The sequence below is a fragment of the Macaca mulatta genome, chromosome 11 (assembly GCF_049350105.2).
Source record: "Macaca mulatta isolate MMU2019108-1 chromosome 11, T2T-MMU8v2.0, whole genome shotgun sequence".
NCBI classification, from domain to species: Eukaryota; Metazoa; Chordata; class Mammalia; order Primates; family Cercopithecidae; genus Macaca; species Macaca mulatta.
The window spans coordinates 51,056,481-51,080,014 of NC_133416.1; the positions used below are offsets into that span (position 1 = coordinate 51,056,481).

Here is a 23,534-nt window from a genome sequence, read left to right on the forward strand (position 1 = left end):
GGATATTAGGTGCCCATAACACATACAAGAAAGGGGGGTAACTATGTGATATGATGAGTTTTATTTGCTTGACTATAGTAAGCATTTCACTGCATAGCAAAACATTATGTGGTATGCTTTACATACATAAAATAAAAATACAATGGCCCTTTTAGTTTAATTTTAGTAATATGATCTGATAAAATAAATATAAAATTAATATGTAAGAATAATAGTAAACTGGCTGGACATGGTGGCTCACACCTGTAATCCCAGCACTTTGGGAGGCTGAGGTGGGCAGGTCACTTGAGGCGTTCAAGACCAGCTGGCCAACATAGTGAAACCCTGTTTCTACTAAAAATACGAAAATTTGCCAGGAGTTGTGGTAGGCACCTGTAATCCCAGCTGAGGAGGAGAATTGGGAGGCTGAGGCAGCAGAATTGCTTGAACCCAAGCGTCGGAGGTTGCAGTGAGCCGAGATCTCACCACTGTACTCCATCCTGGGCAACAGAGTGAGACTCTGTCTCAAATAAAAAGAAAAAGAAAAAAAAAAAAGTAAACTATAAACTCCCTGAAGAGGAGGCTTTGGTCATACCTTAGTACATACTAGTACCTTAGTACTTAGTACATCACATATCCTTAGTACCTAGTACAGTTTCTGGGACATATTTAGAGCTCATTACATATTTCTTAAAAACAATCAGTAGTTCATAGGGAACTGTGAATATGATTATAGGATTATATTTTTTATTTGGCAAAATCAAAACTCCACCAAATCACAAATTTTATTTGGTAAAAATTCATGTAAAGCAGTTGTGCTTGAGGGCTTTCTAAAAAGTGCTGAACTGAAATTGTCCTGATAGACAAGAAAGGGAGAATGAGTTCATATGGTGAGCAGCAGAGATGAGATGAAGAATCCCACTCATGTACAGATAAACATACCTAGCTAATGTTCAGCAAAGTGGGGTAGAGGTCTCCATTAAAGTTACCCTTATAATGTGGTTCTTCTCTCTACGTTAATGATGCATAAGGAGAATATCATTTGCAGATGAAGTAAATAGTAAATAAGCTCTGAAATACAATTAGGATCCTTGAGAAAGATCATGTGAGGAGTCTGGCAAGGGTTTGATGGTGTTAGGAGAAAAACCTTAGTTTAAATTTAGCAGAGTTTAATTGAGCAGAGAATGATTTGTGAATCAGGCAAACTCCTGAACCAGAGTAGTCTCAGAGACTAGTGCAGCGGTGGTGCAAGAAGATTTATGGACAGAAAAAGGAAAGCGGCATACAGAAGATAAAAATGAGGTACAGAAACAGTGCCTTATTTGATACAATTTGAACAGCTGGGCCCTGGATTACTTGGTGATTGGCACTGGCGTGAGAGTAGGTTACAGTCTGTTTACACATCCAGTCAGGTTACAGTTTACTGTGTACAGAGAAACCTTTGGGCTGAACTTCAAATAGGTGAGGAGGCAACTTTAGGCCAAACTTAATTTAACAAGGGATAACTATAAATGAGATGATGGGAGTGGCTTTGGCTTTAGAAGCAAAAGGCAGTATACTAAGCATTCTCTGGAACTGTTTGTAGAGTTGTTGAATTTCCTGTTGACTTTGTGAGCCAAAGTAAACAAGCTAAATGTTTTGGGTTACCTGTGTCACCTGTTGAAGTCTGAGGCTATTGCCTGATTGGAGGAACCCCTTCCTCGGGAGATACACAGATTCAGTTCTAGACTGCCGAAATAAAGCAAATATTTCAATAAAGCGAGTCACATGAATTTCTTGTAAAAAACATTATAAAACATATTCATTATAAAAACATATAGTTTTTATAATGCATATAAAAACTATATGTACACTATACTGTAATCTAGTAAGTGTGCAGTAGTCTAGTAAGTGTGCAGTAGGATTATGTCTAAAAGATGTGCATAACTCAGTTAAAAAAACTTAATTACTAAAAAACGCTAATGATCATTTGAGCTGTCAACGAATTGTAATCTTTGCTGGTGGAGAGTCTTGCCTTGATGATAATGGCTGCTAACTGATCATGAAGGTGGTTTCTGAAGGTTGAGGGAGCTATGGTAATTTCTTGAGATAAAAATGCAGTCTGCTGCATCAGTTGACGCTTCTTTTCATGAATGACTTCTCTGTAGCATGTGATGCTGTTTGGCAGCCTTATACCCACAGTAGAACTTCTTGAGAGAACTGAAGTCAGTTCTCTCAAACTCTGCCGCTTCCTTTGCCAACTAAATTTATGTAATATTCTAAATTCTTTGTTGTAATTTTAATAGTGTTCTCAGCATCTTCACCAGGAGTAGGTTCCATCTCAAGAAAATACTTTCTTTACTCATTTATAAGAAGCAACTTATCATCTATTAGTTTTATCATGAGACTGCAGCAATTTAGTCACCTCTTCAGGCTCTACTTCTAATTCTAGTTCTCTTTCTGTTTCCACAACATCTGCAGTTGCTTTTTTAACTGAAATCTTAACCTCTAAAAGCCATCCACGAGGGTTGGAAGCAACTTCTTCCAAACTCCTGTTAATGTTGATATTTTTACCTCCTCCCGTGAATCACAGAGGTTCTTAACGTCATCTAGAATGGTGAATCCTTTCCAGACTATTTTCAATTTACTTTGCCCAGATCCATCAGAGGAATCACTGTCTATGGCTGCTATAGCCTTATGAAATGTCCCTCTTAAACAGTTGAAGTTACTCCTTGATCCATGGGTTGCAGAATGGATGCTATGTTGACAGGCATGAAAATCCCCTTGTACATCTCCATCAGAGCTCTTGGGTGACCAAGATTGTCATTGTCAATGATATTTCATAATATTACAGTGGTAATATTTTGAAAGGAATATTTTTTTCTGAACAGTAGATCTCAACAGTAGGCTTAAAATATTCAGCAAACCATGCTGTAAACAAATGTGCTGTCATCCAGGCTTTGTTGTTTCATTTATAGAGCACAGGCAGAGTAGGTATGGCATAATTCTTAAGGGACCAAGGATTTTTGAAATGGTAAATGAGCATTGGTTTCAACCCAAAGTCACCAACTACATTAGCCCCTAACAGGAGAGTCAACCTGTCCTTTGAAGCCAGGCATTTACTTCTCTTCTTGACCTATGAAAGTCTTAGATGGCATCTTCTTCCAATAGAATGCCATTTTATTTCCATTGAAAATCTGTTGTTTACTGTAGCCATTTTTATCAGTGATCTGAGCTGGATCTTCTGGATAGCTTACTGCAGCTTCTGCATCAGCACTTGTTTCTTCACCTGGCACTTTTATGTTATAGAGGTGACTTCTTTCCTTAAACTGCATGATCCAACCTCTGCTAACTTCAGACATTTCTTCTGCAGCTTCATCACCTTTTTCAGCCTTCACAACCTGGCTAACTGGTGCTAAGGCCCTAGCTTTTGGCCTATCCTGGCTTTTGACATGCCTTCTTCACTAAGCTTAATCATTCTAGCTTTTGATTTAAAGTGAGAGATGTGAAACTCTTCCCTTCACTTGAACATTTAGAGGCCATTGTAGCATTACTAGTTGGCCTAATTTCACTATTGTTGTGTCTCAGGGAATTGGCAGGCCTGGAGAGAGAGAGAAAGAGAGAGAGAGAGAGAGAGAGAGAGAGAGAGAGAGGGAACAGCTGGTTGGTAGGGCAGTTAGAAGACACACAACATTCATCAATTAAGTTCGCTTTCTTAAATAGGTACGGTTCATGGTGCTCCAAAATAATTGCAAGAGTAATATCAGAGATCACTGATCACAGATTACTATAACAGATAAAATAATAATGATAAAGTTTAAAATATTGTGACAGTTACCAAAATATGATACAGAGACACGAAATGAGCCCATGCTGTTGGAAAAACGGCCCTGACAGATTGCTTGATTCAGGGTTGCCACAGATCTTCGATTTGTGAAAAACACAATATCTGTGTAGCACAATAAAGTAAAGCACAATAAAATGAGGCATGCCTGTATTTACTTGGTGTAGGTACTTCTGTAAATTGCCATCTCTAGCAATGATGGCAGCCAGTTGTCACAGTTAATTATATTTTTTCTGGGTCTTACCAAGGAGTTTGAGCCCACCCAAAGAGCTTAGAGTGAATACAAAGGAGAATCACCGTTAAAATCTTTATTATTTATGGTTTTTAGTTATGTTTATTTAGGTAATGACTGACTATGCATATGGCTTGTTTTGTAAGGTACTTCAGATCTCTCTTGGTAGTTGCCCTGACATAAATAATAAAATGTTTTTTAAAATGTTACATTTTTATGGTTCTGAAAAAAATAAACCCTCAAGTATTAAATCGGCTTTTTATGTAAAACCTATACTTTGCAGGATATATATGGGATTTATATTAATTAAAAAGGTTATAGACTAGTAAAACAGTGCTGGGGGCTGGGGAGGTTGTAGTCTGATATAGGGTGGAATAAAGACCTCACTGAGAGGTGACATTTCAGCAAAGTCCTGGCAGTAGAGCGTGAGAGGGTGGTAAATATCTAATGGAGGAGTGTTCCAAACTGAAGAAACAGTAAAAATGAAAAGACTCAAGGCAGGAGTGTGCCTGGTGTGTTGATTCAAGACCAAGAAGCTTATTTTGGCTGGAATGGACCGTGTCTGGGAAGATAGCAGGAGATGAGGTCAGAAAGTTCACAAGGGGGCCTGATTGAGTAGGGCTTTAGGGTCTTGGAAAGGCTGACGGTATCCTGCGTGAGGTGGGAAACCACTGTAATGTTTTATAGCAGAGGAGGGACATGATCTGATTTAGGCTTTAAAATGATTATTCTGGCTTCTATCCCTATTTCAGGAATATATTTGGCTTTAAGCAACAAAATATCTAATAGTAATTTAAACAAACAGAGAATTGCTTTTCTTATTGTTTTCTTTGATGCAGGAGGTTTCTGAAATTGATTCAACCTTTCCATCATGAAATCAGGGATTCAGAGCCGCCCCCTCCTTTTTTTTGGGTGGGGGACAGGGGACAGTCTGGTTCTGTTGCTCAGGCTGGAGTGTGGTGGCTTGGACTTGGCTCACTGCAACCTCTACCTCCCAGGCTCAAGTGATCCTCCCACCTCACCTTCCTGAGTAGCTAGGACTACAGTCACATGCCACCATGCTCAGCTAGTTATTTGTATTTTTTGTAGAGATAGGGTCTTATCATGTTGTTCAGGCTGGTTTTAAACTCCTGGACTTAAGTGATCCACTTACCTTGGCCTCCCAAAATGCTGGGATTACAGGCGTGAGTCACCACAGCTGGTCCCCTTTTATCTTTTTTCTCCACCATTCTCCACATGTTGGCTGTTCACATTGTACTTTTTGTTTCATGGTTATAGGATGGCTGCTGCAACTCCAGACATCACATCCTTGTTGAAGGCAGAAAGGAGGGAAAGAGCACTAGCCATATCTACTTGGAAAGCTTTCCCTCTGTTACAAACTATCTGGATCTGTAAGGAAAGATGAAACAGTTAAAATATTTGCATTCTTAGCTCCTGTAGAAGTGGCAGTTAAGAAATAAAGAAGTTGAGGGTGGATATTGGGTCAGTCAACCTGCAGTGTCTGACAGTCGTAATTCATGATACCTGTTTTGGTTTATCATTTTACCAGGCTCTTCATGTACATTTTCTCATCTGGGTCCTGCAGTGATCCTCTGGGGGAGGGCAAGGAGGAGATGGCAAGCTTCATTTTAGAGATAAGAAAGCCAAGGCCCAGAAGGAAAGTGACTGCCTCACAGGTCTTTTGATGACAGGGTAGAGACTAAAACAGATGTCACTAACTCTTATTTATTGTATCCTGGGACCTAACTTTAGCATTATATGAATACCTTGTATGAGGCATTACCAATTGGATTCAGCCTGCTCCATTAAATGAGAAGCCACCTGGGTTCTGCAAGGGTTTTTGACTGTGATTGCTTTGTGGCTTTTCTCTAGTTGCCCCAGAGCTGAGCTTCCACAGGCAATGAAGAAAGCCAAGGAGTAAGGAAAATCATTACTCTCTGGAGGGAAGAGGCAGATCCATCCTTCCGGCCTGTGACACAGTGGAAAAGTTCCTGAAAATTCATGGGTAGAATATGTTTCTTATAGGAAAAAATTTAAAATGCACCAGAAGAGCTCTCTCTGTAAAGAAAGTATATTTCATTAGTTTTATAAATTGCATAATTCTTTTATCAAGCTAACAATGGCCCTTTGTTTTTAAATTAACCCTTGATTTCTTCATAAGATTTGCTTAAAGCTGGGTTTCCAAATGGCTCTGGGAAGTAGAACAGCTGCGCTAGTGCCAGACGGGTGCTTTTCCTCCTGCCTGAGTGGATGCAGCTGAGAGAGGCTGCGTTTCCAATCCATCTTGTGTCCAGGTGTGCGTTCACCCTTCCCTTGCACATGACTGATGCTGTTTTATCCAGCACACCTTGAGACTGAAATAATGAATGACCCAAGGCTCCAAAATGGCTATGAAAGAATATAGAAAGGCCCTAGGTTTAGGCATAAATAATAAAATTAAAGGGAATGGGAATTTTAACCTATGATGCTGAAAATGTAAACTACATTTAATTTTTATAACAACATGTGAAAGATGTTATTTTATTACAATGTCGATTTTACAGATAAAGAAACTGCAGTGTAGAGCTACAATCAAACTGCTTACAGTTACAATCTGTTAAACCAAAACCAGATTTGGATCTAGCTGTGTTCTGCTTATGTAGCTGCTAACAGCTTTCTGTAGTGTCCTGGGGGCACTAGCAAAACTCAAGGGAAAAATGAGGAACGGTGATGAAATTCTGGGGCGTCTCAGGACCTTAATTTCACAGATAGGTAATATCACATGTATCCTATAAATGGCATTTGTTCTGGCCTGGTTCAAGTCCAGTGATTGGTTCTCAAATTCCTGTGTGCTTAAAATTCATCTAAGGAGTGTTATAAAATGCAGGTTTCTAGGCTCCAGCCCGGAGGTTCTGGCTAAGCAGGGGTGGTGACAAACCTGGGAATCTGTAGTTTAGTAGGCATCCAGGCTTCTTTGATGCAGGTTTTCTGCAAATGACATTTCAAGAAATATCACTTGAAATTGAAATTTAATAGCCAGAACGGCACTAGGCATTCAGGAGGCTTCCAGCTTCACATCCAGGAGTTGGTAGATTCATGCACTTCTCACTAATAAAGATAAACAAGTTATCTCCAATGGAGACTTTTTCCCATTTATTCCAATTTGGCATTGAGGACTTTGAGGAGCTACTGAAAAAGCAGAGTAGCTCTTTTCTAGGTAATAATAGAGAAACAACAGCAACAAAATTAAGAGGCAACATGCAGCATGCTTTATTTACTCTTTCCCTTTACTTTGGATCTGGAATTTTCTTATTTCTTTTACCTAGCCAGACACACCAGAAGAGATTCTCAGAAGATGCTAAAAATATTGCTCTTGTCACTACAGGATTCACATTCCCATTGCTCTCTTTCTGCCTGAATCCTCAGTAGAAAAGATGTCTTTTGTCTTTTGTCTCTTTCTGACAAGAATTAGGTCCCTGGGTTCTGAGTTACTTTTGTGATAAGTTCTTGCCTCTCTGGCCAGACACACTAAGTCCACATTGAGGTCAAGCATTTAGGTCTCAGGAAGCCATCAGACCCTATATGGGGCTTAGGCTGGGCAGGGCTTTTGTTTCAAATAGGGAGTTCAGTCCGGTAGTGAAAAGAACAAAATAAAACAAACAAAAAACCTTCTGAATACAGCTTGAATATAACAAATAACCTGAATAGAAGTTTGTTTCTCCATTCCACAAATGTTTATTGAGTGTCTGCTGTTTGTTAGATATGTGTCAAGGACCAAGCAGGTAAATAATTTATGATTACAAGAAGCGATTTAGAAAACCACATTGCTGGCCGGGTGCTGTGGCTCACGCCTGTAATCCCAGCACTTTTGGAGGCCGAGGTGGGCAGATCACGAGGTCAACAGATCGAGACCATCCTGGCCAACATGGTGAAACCCCATCTCTACTTAAAATACAAAAATTAGCTGGGCATGGTGGTGCGTGCCTGTAGTCCCAGCTACTCGGGAGGCTGAGGCAGGAGAATCGTTTGAAACTAGGAAGCAGAGGTTGCAGTGAGCTGAGGTCGCACGACTGCACTCCAGCCTGGTGACAGAGCGAGACTGTCCGCGCCCCCCCCCAAAAAAATAAAAAAACCCACATTGTCTTTTGTTTTCTGTTGAAAACCTTTAACATTTGCTTCCCTATTCTATATTACAAGCTTTTAAAACATTAATAAGTAGATCATTTTTGAACACTTATTGTGCCTGATACCCAGATAACTCTATTTTCAGGCCATGTAAAGAAGAATCTTAGAGTGCTAAGAGCATGTATTTAAGAGGCAACCAACTGTAGGTCACACCTTGCTTCTGCCTTCCTTCCTATTGGCTGGGTGAACTTGGGCAAGTTACTTATGCCCCCACCCACAATACCCCATCAAGCATTTTTTTTTTTAAAAGGTGATATAATACCTTCAAGTATGTTTCTAAAGATTAAATAACTAAAGAATGTAAAGCATTTGGCATACATTTAGTGTTTAATGAATTTCAATTAACACTATTATTGAGGTTTTCCAACTGCTCTGAAGGAGACTTTAGTACAGCTGGGAATACAGATATGTCCTTAAACATCGATGCAAAAATCCTCAATAAAATACTGGCAAACCGGATTCAGCAACACATCAAAAAGCTTATCCACCATGATCAAGTGGGCTTCATCCCTGGGATGCAAGGCTGGTTCAACATTCGCAAATCAATAAACATAATCCAGCATATAAACAGAACCAAAGACAAGAACCACATGATTATCTCAATAGATGCAGAAAAGGCTATTGACAAAATTCAACAGCCCTTCATGCTAAAAACGCTCAATAAATTTGGTATTGATGGAACGTATCTCAAAATAATAAGAGCTATTTATGACAAACCCACAGCCAATATCATACTGAATGGGCAAAAACTGGAAAAATTCCCTTTGAAAACTGGCACAAGACAGGGATGCCCTCTCTCACCACTCCTATTCAACATAGTGTTGGAAGTTCTGGCTAGGGCAATCAGGCAAGAGAAAGAAATCAAGGGTATTCAGTTAGGAAAAGAAGAAGTCAAATCGTCCCTCTTTGCAGATGACATGATTGTATATTTAGAAAATCCCATTGTCTCAGCTCAAAATCTCCTTAAGCTGATAAGAAACTTCAGCAAAGTCTCAGGATACAAAATTAATGTGCAAAAATCACAAGCATTCATATACACCAGTAACAGACAAACAGAGAGCCAAATCAGGAATGAACTTCCATTCACAATTGCTTCAAAGAGAATAAAATACCTAGGAATCCAACTTACAAGGGATGTAAAGGACCTCTTCAAGGAGAACTACAAACCACTGCTCAGTGAAATCAAAGAGGACACAAACAAATGGAAGAACATACCATGCTCATGGATAGGAAGAATCAATATCGTGAAAATGGCCATACTGCCCAAGGTTATTTATAGATTCACTGCCATCCCCATCAAGCTACCAACGAGTTTCTTCACAGAATTGGAAAGAACTGCTTTAAAGTTCATATGGAACCAAAAAAGAGCCCACATCTCCAAGACAATCCTAAGTCAAAAGAACAAAGCTGGAGGCATCACGCTACCTGACTTCAAACTCTACTACAAGGCTACAGTAACCAAAACAGCATGGTACTGGTACCAAAACAGAGATATAGACCAATGGAACAGAACAGAGTCCTCAGAAATAATACCACACATCTACAGCCATCTGATCTTTGACAAACCTGACAAAAACAAGAAATGGGGAAAGGATTCCCTATTTAATAAATGGTGCTGGGAAAATTGGCTAGCCATAAGTAGAAAGCTGAAACTGGATCCTTTCCTTACTCCTTATACGAAAATTAATTCAAGATGGATTAGAGACTTAAATGTTAGACCTAATACCATAAAAACTCTAGAGGAAAACCTAGGTAGTACCATTCAGGACATAGGCATGGGCAAAGACTTCATGTCTAAAACACCAAAAGCAATGGCAACAAAAGCCAAAATTGACAAATGGGATCTCATTAAACTAAAGAGCTTCTGCACAGCAAAAGAAACTACCATCAGAGTGAACAGGCAACCTACAGAATGGGAGAAAATTTTTGCAATCTACTCATCTGACAAAGGGCTAATATCCAGAACCTACAAAGAACTGAAACAAATTTACAAGAAAAAAACAAACAATCCCATCAAAAAGTGGGCAAAGGATATGAACAGACATTTCTCAAAAGAAGACATTCATACGGCCAACAGACACATGAAAAAATGCTCATCATCACTGGCCATCAGAGAAATGCAAATCAAAACCACAATGAGATACCATCTCACACCAGTTAGAATGGCGATCATTAAAAAGTCAGGAAACAACAGGTGCTGGAGAGGATGTGGAGAAATAGGAACACTTTTACACTGTTGGTGGGATTGTAAACTAGTTCAACCATTATGGAAAACAGTATGGCGATTCCTCAAGGATCTAGAACTAGATGTACCATATGACCCAGCCATCCCATTACTGGGTATATACCCAAAGGATTATAAATCATGCTGCTATAAAGACACATGCACACGTATGTTTATTGCAGCACTATTCACAATAGCAAAGACTTGGAATCAACCCAAATGTCCATCAGTGATAGACTGGATTAAGAAAATGTGGCACGCCGGGCGTGGTGGCTCACGCCTGTAATCCCAGCACTTTTGGAGGCCGAGGCGGGCGGATCACAAGGTCAGGAGATCGAGACCACGGTGAAACCCCGTCTCTACTAAAAATACAAAAAATTAGCCAGGCGTGGTGGCGGGCGCCTGTAGTCCCAGCTACTCGGGAGACTGAGGCAGGAGAGTGGCGTGAACCCGGGAGGCGAAGCTTGCAGTGAGCCAAGATCGCGCCACTGCACTCCAGCCTGGGTGACAGAGCGAGACTCCGTCTCAAAAAAAAAAAAAAAAAAAAAAAAAAGAAAATGTGGCACATATACACCATGGAATACTATGCAGTGATAAAAAAGGATGAGTTTGTGTCCTTTGTAGGGACATGGATGCAGCTGGAAACCATTATTCTTAGCAAACTATCACAAGAACAGAAAACCAAATACCGCATGTTCTCACTCATAGGTGGGAACTGAACAATGAGATCACTTGGATTCGGGAAGGGGAACATCACGCACTGGGGCCTATCATGGCAGGGGGTAGGGATTGCATTGGGAGTTATACCGGATGTAAATGACGAGTTGATGGGTGCTGACGAGTTGATGGGTGCAGCACAGCAACATGGCACAAGTATACATATGTAACAAACCTGCACGTTATGCACATGTACCCTAGAACTTAAAGTATAATAATAATGAAAAAATAAAAATAAAAAATAATAAAAAAATAAAAAAAATAAAAGTGTATTGAAAGTCAACGTGGCAAGTTTCAGATCAGTCGAAACTGTAGATTGGAGGTCGTTGGAGTGCTGTTGGAGGAAGTGCTATTGGAGGTTGGAGCAAGGAGAGCAGTTGTTGGAAGGAACTTCTTAGAAGAGCCAGTCTCGAAGATATGGTTGTAGACAGAGCCTGAAGCTGCACTCTTACTACATTTGCAAGTTGATCTCCAGTGTTTGGTATTCTATTTGTGGCTACACAAATTGAGAAATGTCAAAAATGTAAGTGGCAGAAAAAAAGGACAGAAAATTATTTATGTAAGGAGAAGTTAAAGGTATTGTGATTATTTTAATCTGGGAATGTGGTTCTTAATGATTTTAGTACATGAGCCATTTTGGAAAGGAAAAAGAAAATGATACAGGAAAACAAAACTAGTGATAGTGATTGTGTTCTTTATTTGTGTTAGCCTCACATGCCTAACAGAGCAGAGGGGTTAACACAAGAAGTTTTTAATCAACCTTTGTTAATGAATCAGTGTACCTTCCCTGTTTCCTGTTTGATTTTACAAAGCCACAAATAAAAATAATTTTTGAAAAAAAAAAACTTAACTGGAATGGAGAAACTAGTAGCCTTTGAAGTTATACCAGTTGCATTATAGTCAAGGTAACCATACAGTTTGTCCATCCAAAATGGGGTGCTTTTGAGAATCAAAGGGGACTCTTTATTAGTAATTAAGCTAAGACATTAAGTATCAACTTGGATTGCCCTGGGTACATGGGGACATTTGGGCATCCTGAGTATAGTTTTTATTTATTAAATCCCTCCTCATTAATCTTTTATTAGTTAATAACAGAAACAAATTAATAGCTCCTATGGAAAGTAAATTTACAAAGTCTCAGTCATGCAGATGCTCTAAGAAAAGTTAAGGGATTAAAGTAAAATGAATAAATAAAAGTTAATATTTATTGCATGCTTATTTGCTAAGCAATTATAGAGATGAATGAGGCTTTAATTCTAGATCTGTCTGACTTGGGACTTTATCAGAATATATATTTGACAGTTCTTGTCTAAAGCAGAAAGATGTTTAATAACTGTGTTTAAGTAAAAATTGCAATTCTTACAAAAAATTAATGATGCCTCAGAAACAGAGAATTTCAGAGGAAGAGGCAAATTCAACCTTTTCATGAGGGGTGGGATCTTGTTTCCTAGAATCCTTAAGAACCTGCGAGCATCCCTTGCTTTGTGGTGATTTAGACAAAATTGAGAAAGGGATGTAAACCTCAGTCTTTATGCACTAATGCATTAGTGTAACCCATGTACATGAATGCATTATTTTTTCTTGTCATTTTCTCATTTGTGTTAGAGGCTCATTCAGTTTTCTCAGGAGTTGAGTTTTTTCAACATATGAAAAAGCTCTGTGCTTTTTCCATGGTGGTAAATGCTGATTTTTTTTTAGACTGGCTTAGTCATAACTTTGTCTACATGTAAGAGACTAGAGCAGGGTTATTTTGTGATTTCCAACTTAAACCTGGGCTACGCTCCCCTCTTAGGTTTTGGCCAAGGCTGGGTACATCTGAAGGATGGTGGGGATATTGTATTAGGAACAGAGCACCTGGTGGCTTCAAATCTAGGAGCTGGAATCAGCCCTCTGTGTTCAAATCCTGATTCAGGCATGCAGTAGCTGTGTGGCCTTGGGTAAGTTACTTCATTTATTTGTGCAGAGCTAGCTTCATGGGCATGTGACCTGCATAGTTGCACGGCACCCTGGTCAGGAGGGCCCCGCACTTGGATTAATGTTCTGTAGTTGCTATATTGAAATGTGTAATAATTTTTGAACAAGGAGATCCACATTTTCCTTTGCACTTGGTCTCAAAAATTAAGTAACTGATTCTGTTTCCTAGCCTTAGATTTTTTACTTGTAAAACAGGGATAGTAATATTTTCTTCATCTTTGTGTACATAGGATCCTCCTAGGAAAAGATATGACAGTGGTAAGGTCGAGTCAGGCAGTGAGTTTAATCTGAACTAATTTATTTAAAAAGGAAGGTTGAACTTGGCTATTATATGGTATCCACCTCTCATGTTGTTTTTTAGCTTATCTGCCTGGGGTATGGGGGGAAATGATAGTACTCTTTTACATGAGAATATCTAGGAGACATTAGGAGCAAAGGCAGCCTTGTTTTGGAACTGTGGCCCGGTAGTATCATATGAAGATGGGGGGATGGTCTCTCTTTTCTTCAGTAAAACTGGGCTGTGGTACCACAGTTTTGGGACAGCATCAGTACCATAACTTGTCAGACTGGCTTTGTCTGAGTCCCAGCAGTGCTGACAACAGTGGGGCCAAAGTTCCCTGTTAGGTTTTTGAGGACTTCAGAGAGCCAATCAGCTGATGCAATCACTGCCGTTACCACCACCAAAATGAACTGACTTTTTCATAAGAGGAAAATGGCAGGTGCCAGGTAGTACCTCAGGCATTGCATTAAAAACATATGTGAGAAATTGCTTGCTTTCTCTAAGAAATAATTGGAATGGATGTTGTAAAGCGCTGGAAGTACTTTAAAAACTAGTGAGGAAATGACATCAGGGAAATGTGGGTTATTGATAACATTAAGAACTATATTGTATTATGAGTGTCTGTGGCCTGTGACATAAAAGTTACCTTGATATATGAGCCTCTTTTTCTTCTATTAATTAATGACAGGAAGAATTGGATTTCAATGACATATATAGAAACATAACATTCAAGCAAATCATAACTTGAACAACAAAGGAAAGGAAGAAACAATCTTTAATGAAAAGGTTACTAATTCATCTCTTCTTTATAAAAACTAATAATGGATCATTATTGTGGTGTTAGAAAGGTTTTCATATCTTGCTCATGCCTCCCAGCTCATGAAGTTGAAAGCTATTTAGCATATAAGTGAGATATTCTGTTCATGATCCTACATTTATCCTGTAGGTTTAAATATGGATAGCAAATCAGCACATATCTCCAATTAACCAGTGCCGATACATATTTGAGTAATCAGTGTCCACAGCAATATGTTAATTTCTGATTAAGCATGGATAAACATAGTTGTCTCCTTAGTCGTTGAACTTTAGTATAATAAATATAGCCCTTTGAGAATGGTAGTAGATAATGAACTAATGGGGGATTTATTGTAGCAGGCTGTAAAATAGCCCAATGGAAGATGTGAAAAAATCAAAACACCAACCATTTCCAGGAGCTGTAGTAGACAGGCCTTAAACTATTGATTTGACAGTTTGGGCCATTAGAATAAAGGCCCAACTAAGAAGCAGATTTCCCAGTTTGCAGAGCCTGCCAGGGAGAAGAAATATGCCATTTAACAAGTACCTTGCCCAGGTGTTTTTGCTTCTACCAGCTGGCAACTACAGAATGTGGTACAGTTTCGTACTCACCAGGAGACATTACAACAAGTTCCTGAGGAGTTAACAAATAGAAAATACCCAGGCAGGCTCAGCAGGAACAAAGCTTTAATATTCTTAACCTGCTGAAGGCAGTGAAAAGTCTTCATTAGAACAGTTGCTCAAATGAGTCGCATTTCTATCGCCTTCTGAACCTCTGTTTCTTTACTAGATGCTACTTTGAAGCTGGCATTTCCACAGGTACAAGTTACTGCAAACAGGTCAAGAACTCTGCTCTAAAGTTGTACAGAATTTGAAGATCTTTATTTTCATTTTAATGTTTGAATCATTTCAGTTTATAGCCTATGTGAGAATATTTGCCAAAAGGCACTCTTTTTTTGTTACTTTGGTCTAATCTAAATTTATCACTTAGAAACTTTGAGCTGAATTTATTACTTAGAAACATAAACAATGGCTTGAACTACTACATTTTCCGGCCCTTTAACATGGCCAAATGTCATGTAACGTGTCAGCCCTGAGCTTGGTTAATTTATTGCACCTTTCTGTTGATTAGAAGGGAATGAGTCCTAGAAGATTTTGCTTTCATTTTGAAATACCATCTGCTAAATTGCTAAATTATATTCTAAGAATTTTTTTTTAAATATGAAGGGGTTCCTTTCTAAGAACAACTTAGAAACATTAAGATAATTTCACCTGCAGTTGTGACCTTGAAAAAGATGCAAAATGTTGCTGCTTCATTCTTTTGGCATAGTACTTCAAACCAAACAAAGGATTCCAACGGCATATTTTATTATTCCTTTTGCTGACAGTTCAGGTTCTTCATTCATATTTTGTATTTTCTTATTCGTAGAAAATTTTTCCTCTCAAAGACATAGCTTTAGAAATTTCCTGATACCAAAATATGTTGTTGTACTTATATTTTACAAACTCAAAGAGAAGGAAGAAAAATACCAGTATTTTTTTTTTGACATTTCCTACAAAGCAAGTAACTCAAAAGAAATGCAGAAAATCAGAGACAGAATTCAGAAAGGCAACTTACAGGAATTAAATAATCATAACATCTGTGTTGATAAAAACTCAAAAAAAGTAAATGATGTAATTATCCAAAATGTTTAATTATGAGAAATAGAACACCATTTATGTAAAAGACATTTTCATATTATCGGCACTTTTGTTCCCCTCAACTAGTGTTTTTAAGGATCATGCCTTCAGAGCAGAGAGATATGCCAACGACAGAAATATTTAAGATTCCACAGAATTTTTGTTAATTTGTTGTTGGAGTTAACAATAAAACCATATCAAGTAATTTGAACTGGATAAGTTGGCTGAGGATAGATGTCAAGCAACATATATGACACAGCTCTTTAACGTTCTAGGAAAGTGGATGTCCCCAGCTGGATACAGCATTTCGACAGCATGTGTGCAAACATAGCTGTTTCATCCATGGTGAGTCATTTGCAACCACGAGTATACTCTGCAGGCAACACAAGAACCAGTGCATGATTGGATGAACCACAGGGAAGGCACTTTGGTGCTCAAATTTCAATATATTCTGTTTTTACATGTTTACATTTCAATTTTTTTCTTCCTGAGGATACTCAGTTTAATATCTTCTATTTGAGGTGCCTTACAATTGTGTAAAATTCTTAGGTATTATTATGATTTTGTTTGTTTTTGTTTTGTTTTTATTTATTTTTATTATACTTTAAGTTCTGGGATACATGTGAAGAATGTGCAGGTTTGTTACATAGGTATACATGTGCCATGGTGGTTTGCTGCACCCATCAACCTGTCACCTACATTAGGTATTTCTTCTAATGCTATCCCTCCCCTAGCCCCCCGACCCCCCAACAGGGCCCAGTGTGATGTTACCCTCCCTGTGTCCAAGTATTCTCATTGTTCAACTCCCACTTATAAGTGAGAACATGCAGGGTTTGGTTTTCTGTTCTTGTGTTAGTTTGTTGAGAATGATGGTTTCCAGCTTCATCTGTGTCCCTGCAAAGGACATGAACTCATCCTTTTTTATGGCTGCATAGTATTTCCTGGTGTATATGTGCCACATTTTCCTTATCCAGCCTATCATTGATGGACATTTGGGTTGGTTCCAAGTGTTTGCTATTGTGAATAGTGCTGCCATAAACATACGTGTGCATATGTCTTTATAGTAGAATGATTTATAATGCTTTGGATATATACCCAGTAATGAGATTGCTGGGTCAAATGGTATTTCTAGTTCTAGATCCTTGAGGAGTTGCCACACTGTCTTCCACAATGGTTGAATTAATTTACACTCCCACTAACAGTGTAAAAGCATTCCTGTTTCTCCACATCCTCTCCAGCATCTGTTGTTTTCTGACTTTTTAATGATTGCCATTCTAACTGGCATGAGATGGTATCTCATTGTGGTTTTGATTTGCATTTCTCCAGTGACCGGTGGTGATGAACTTTTTTTCGTATATTTGTTGGCTGCATAAATGTCTTCTTTTGAGAAGTGTCTGTTCATATCCTTTGCCTACTTTTTGATGGGATTCTTTGTTTTTTTTTCTTGTGAATTTGTTTAAGTTATATTTCAATATTTAAAGATATCTGAAGATATTTTAGATAAGACAGATCTGATGATATCAACATAAGATTTTGTGAGACTAAGGGGAAGCAAACTAAAACATTGTTTATCTCCAGAGAGGTACTATTTTAAATTTTAAATGAATTCAAAATGAGGGCTGGGTGCAGTGGCTCATGCCTGATATCCAGCACTTTGGGACGCCAGCCTCAAGAACTCCTGAGGTCAGGAGTTCAAGACCAACATGGTGAAACCCCATCTCTACTAAAAATACAAAAAAGTTAGCCAGGTGTGGTGGCAGGCGCCTGTCATCCCAGCTACTCAGGAGGCCGAGGTGATAGGATCACTTGAACCTAAAGGCACAGGTTGCAGTGCACCGAGATGATGCCATTGTATTCCAGCCTGGGTGACAGAGTGAAACTCCATCTCAAAAAAAAAAAAAAAAAAAAAAAAAGAGTGCGTATGGGAGTCTTTCTCTATGCATACTGAGGTTTGACACTTCTGTCCAAAGTACCATTGTAGAACCTTTAAAACCATATGAGAAACACAAAATTCTTTTCTCATGTTGTGTTAGTCTGTTCTGACACTACTAATAAAGACATACCCAAGACTGGTTTAATTGACTCACACAGTTCAGCATGGCTGAGGAGACCTCAGGAAACTTACAGTCACAGCAAAAGGGGAAGCAAACACGTCCCTCTTTACATGGCGACAGCAAGGAGAAATGCCAAGCAAAAGGGGGAAAAGCCCCTTATAAAACCATTAGACCTCATGAGAACTCACTATCACGAGAACAGCATGAGGGTAACTGCCCCCATAGTTAAATTGCCTCCCACCGGGTCCCTCCCATGACGTGTGGAGATTATGGAAACTAAAATTCAAGATGAGATTTGGTTGGGGAAACAAGCCAAACCATATCACATGTTATGAATAAAGATGATGTTTTTAAGAAAGGAACTTTTCTTAAAGAGGATAGTTTTATGTTCTAAGTCAGGGTCAGCAAACTGGCTCACGGGCCACATCTCGCCTCTTACCTGCTCTGGCATGGTCTGTGAACTAAGGATGATTTTCACGTTTTTAAATGGTTGAAAAAAAATCAAAAGAAGAAGAATATTTTATGACCCAATGAAGATGATGTAAAATTTTAATTTACGTTTCCATAAGTAAAGTTTTATTGGAACATAGTCACATTAGTTCATTTATGTATTGTCTGATGTATTGTCTGTTACATATGGCTACTTTCGTGCTTCCATGGCAGAATAGAGTTGTAACAGAGACTGCCTCACCTACAAAGCCTAAAATATTCACTATCTATCCCTTTACAGAAAAAATTTGCCAACTTATGTTCTAAATTACTTATCTTCTGATTTTGATACAAGATTGATAATGAAAAGTAAGTGTTTTATAGTTAAATGGGAATTTATGTTATAATTACTTTTGGACTAATATTATGAACAAATAATTATAACGGATTTAATTAAACCATAGTATCATTTTCCATTGGCATTTGCATGGCATGAAATGGGTCCCCAAGAAGTATTTTTTGAAGAAATAGATAAATAAATTGACACATGAAGCTGAAGACTATGGGTACTAAAAGAATAATCCATTTTATCTACTTACTTTTTCTTCTGATTTAAATTCTATTTTTGAAAACTTATTTAATTTAGTAATATTTGTCATATCTCTGAAGTAATCAGTTGCCATAAATTTGAAAATGATACAGTTGTGGAATCACAAACTGTATTTGTGTCTGATTTAATTCAGCTAAATGTGATCCTAATTAGATGCATGGTGTTCCAGCATTTTGTGTTCCTCAGTTCATTTTTTGTGGTTTCTTTGTGTAGGCAGTATTAAACACATGCAAATCTCTACAATTATTCACACTGAGAGACAGAAGTGTCTGTGTTCTGTGATCATCCGTTTATACATTAAAAAACCTTATTTGTAGAGAATCAATAATTAGATGGCCTTGGAATATAAATCTGAGATTTCTGCTATACAGGGATTTCCTTCTGGTAGAGTCTTAAGTTCTGAGTTTGAGGTTTCCATGATTATTGATTATAATTATTTTTTAAGCTAATGACTCCTTTGGGGATTTATTTGAGACTGAAGTAAGTCCAACATGCAAAACTTCTAAGTTAGTAAACAAATAAATCTCCAATCTCATCAAGCAAGTTATTTACTGGAAGCCTTGTAAATTAGAAGCACGATGCCCCACAATTCTATTAATAAAATCTCATCAGCATAATTTAATGTCACATATACAGTATTAGGTTTTAGAGCCAGAACCACAATTACTATGAGAGAGAGTTAACTGTATAAATCTTAATGGGAGAAACTTTCAAAACAATTTAGAACAGACAGGTATACCAGAAAAACTCCCCAAGGTAAATAATACTAAAATATTATTTAATTTATATTTATGAAATTATCAGCCAGATAATTGTGATTTATAAGATCGTTTCAACAAAAAGGACAGCAACTATTGCTCATTTGTAAAATAGAATAATTCTATTAGAATGACATTAATACCATATTAATCTTTATTTACACAGTTTGATATAAAATCAAAATCGTACCCATGTTATTTATAAGCACGAAATCTATGGACGTGTAGAAAATTTCAGTAAGAGTTAGAAAGGAATTTAACAATTAAAAATTTTTAAGGATTTCTTAGTCCAAATTCGACATTTTTTCTCTACAAATGTATGAAACTTAATTGATACTACTGAGTATTTTAACTGACTTCTAATTGTGTTCAAAGGATGTATTACCTATGGGTTCTATAGTTACTGTTTTCTATAGGTTTCTGTTCTAAGTCAGTGTGTCTATAGGGATATAGACATAGATATAGATATTACTAAATATTTTTCTCATAAAACAGTAAATATCCTTACTTTTTCTTCTTATGGTTTTTAAAACGCATATAAATGATTGATCAATAAAATAGAATTGAGAGAAATATGTTACATAAAAGTACTTTCTCCAAAGTAAAGGAGAAAAATTGGAAATAATTACAACTATCAAATAACAATTTTGTAACAGTTTTGCATATAAGACTTTAAAGACATTGAAATATACCAATTTATAAATATAATTCATGCAACATGAAAGTATGTTATGCAACACAACAATATAATGAACTCTACCACTCAAATCAGGAATCGGAACACTACTAGTAGCCTTACCCTGGATCCCTTCACGAATAGTGATTATTTTGCATTTTGGCTTTATTTCTCCCATGTCTTTATTTTAAAATAGTTTTATGTCATATGTATATGTGTATATAAGTGTGTGTATTTGTGTGTGTGTGTGTGTGTATATAGCCAAAAGTATATTGCTTGATTTTGCTTATCTTTGAACTTTTTGTAATTTGTTTTTTTTCATCTTTGATGTTGTGACTATAGTTAATTTTCTCTTAGTAAAACATTCCATTGTGTGAGTACACCACAAGTTATTTATCCATTTTTCAATTGTTGGACATTTGGACTGTTTCCAGTTTTCTTCCCAATTTTATATGTGCTGCCACGAATATTAATGTAAACATCTTCCTTTAAACATGTGCACAAGTTTTTCTAGGCATATAATGAAGAGCAGAGTTGCAAGACCATGGTTTATCCAAATGTTCAACTTAGATATTGAACATTTATGCTCAGTAACATAAATAACATAGTCAATTATCATATAATGGTAAATTGTTTTCAAACATGTTTGTGCCAGTTTACATTATCCCTGGCAATATTACACTTGATCCACATTCTCACTTAAATTTGTATTGGGTATTATTAGATTTTTTTTTTTTCTTAGACATGGTTTCACTCTGTTGCCCAGGCTGGAGTGCAGTAGTGGGATCTTTGCAACCTCCACTTCCTTGGCTCAAGTTCTCTCTCCTGTCTCAGTCTCTTGAATAGCTGGGAGTACAGGCATGCACCACCATACTGGGCTAAGGTTTTGTATTTTTTGTAGATACGGGTTTTTGCCATGTTACTCAGGCTGCTCCTGACCTCCTGGGCTCAAGTGATTCACCTGCCTTGGCCTCCCAAAGCCCTGGAATTACAGGTGTAAACCACTGCACCTGGCCAGATTTCATAATTCGTGCTAAACTCTTGGGTGTAAAATGATCTCATTGTGGTCTTAATTTTCATTTGCTTGACTACTAATGAGAGTGATCATCTTTTCATGTTTTTATTACTATTACTTTTTTTTGTGTGTGAAATACCTTTTGTCTTGTCACACGTTTTGGTCAGTTTTTCCTCCCAGTTAGGTTGTCTTTTTTCCTGTTGATTTGTATTAAATTAATTTTCATAAAGTTCAATTTCCTAAAAATATAACAAAAAACACAAGCAAAATATTTTGAGCACAACTGTTTCAAAATGTTATTTGAATTCTCTAAAGCAGTACGTTTTACTTATTGAAATGGTCTCCAACTAGAAAATGTCTAACTGGTTAAATATTGGTTTAAAGCTAGATGACAGACTAAATCATATATATAGGTAGGTAGAAATATGTTTGTGTTTTTTCAGCCCCAAACTAAGAATGATCCTTTATCCTAAAGCCTTTAGATTCTAACATATTTACTATTGGAACAAGGGGAATACTAAACTTGGCTCTGACATGTTTATCTTATTTAAACATCATTTGTATTATACTTATACTTTGAAAAGTCTTCCAATATCCATGGAACAAAAAAGTTCAGCATGATAACTATTTAAGCCATTACTACCATATCTGTAGATTTTTTTAAGCCTTTGTCAGTAGTATATCATTATGCCATTATCAATATAACATACTGTCAATAAAAAGGTACTTAAATATCATTATACTAATTATTTTAATTATTTAAAACACAACTTTTAAAATCCCATTGTGTCCTAAAGTGATATTTCACAGTAAGAGACGAATGTATTATATGAAGCATGAGCTTTCCCTGTTGTGTCTTTCATTCTTTCCCTCATCTGTATCAGAAAAGGTCACAATCTGGAGATAATTATTCACCTCACTTACCTGGTGAGATGGCTTGAATTCCCAAGATCTGTCCTTTTCAGGGCTTCATACTGGGATCTCAGGCCCCCATGCTAAACCTAATTTACTTATTGACTTCCTATATTTATAGTGGCATAACAATGGCCATGTGGATTCTGTGCTAAATATACTCTTAGGTTGTTGCTTCCTATATAAAAAAGCACTCAGTCCTACGGGTACCATCAGACCAGTGCTCCCCAGGTGGTGTGAAAGTTTATCTGAAATCCAGTTTCTGAAGAATAAGTAAACTTTATATGGGAGGACTTCCCTGAAATGCTTGCTTCTCTGTACCATCTAATATAAGCAGAATTTCTGAAAATTGCATTCAGCTAGGGTTGCTGTGAAGATTTAATAACAGCACCTGATATATAGGAAGTTTTCGTTAAATGTTACCAGTGAGGAAAATGATGTTGATTTTGTGTTGTTAGAAATATTGACACATTTGGCATCATCCATGTTTTGCTATTAATTCATAAGACTACCTCATTAAACCTTTATTTTGAATGTACAAACATTTCTCATTTGTAGTCTTTGGAGGCCTACTTTTACACGTGTTTTATTTCCATAATTACCTAAAGCTAATTTGACAGGTACTTTGTCTCATTTTTTTCTACTATAGTGTCTAGAAACGTGCTTTACATAGTGCTCAATAAATGTTTGATTAAATTAATACATGGTTACCAGGGCATCTGCATATTATAACCACAGATTAAGAAATGTAGATACAGAACATGTATTCATTTGAACTTCAAAGTAAGAATCCAAATAATAAAGCTGTTATCAAGGTGGCTAGTGGTTCTGGGGCTCTGGTATAATCACTCTGTCTGGTTTGCTATCATCAAATTTTCAATAGGGAGCTTGATCCGAGAACACATGCAAAAGCAGATCACCTTCAGCTCCCTCTACAGGGGTTCAAGAGTCCATTTTCAGCAATTCAGAAAATAGATTGAGAAACATATGTTTAGGGGAAAGCAAAATGGTGTTTTCTCACCTGCGAAAGGTACTTGCTGATCATACATTTTAGCTCTTGTATGGCATCTCACTAAATCTGTACTACTTTGAAATTATAGAACATATTTTCTTCCTGGAAGAGAGAAATTATCTTCTTTATCCCCATGCCTTATCATTACTGAACATAACAATTACAAAATGTATAAAAACACTGTCTCTTTGGTCTCCTTC

At 37.3% G+C, this 23,534-nt stretch overlaps 1 protein-coding gene across 7 annotated transcripts in view; it reads left to right on the forward strand.

The window, feature by feature from the left end:
• The window catches only part of TMEM117 (transmembrane protein 117), a 564,266-nt gene that overhangs the window by 216,838 nt on the left and 323,894 nt on the right, over positions 1-23,534 (forward strand). For 2 of the 7 annotated variants that reach the window (XM_077952512.1, XM_015151464.3), the window contains exon 4: positions 16,144-16,213. Coding sequence is in view for 1 of the 2 variants with exons in the window: in XM_015151464.3 (XP_015006950.2) it covers positions 16,144-16,213 (70 nt within the window). In the remaining variant the exon portion in view is untranslated. 7 annotated transcript variants of the gene reach the window in all.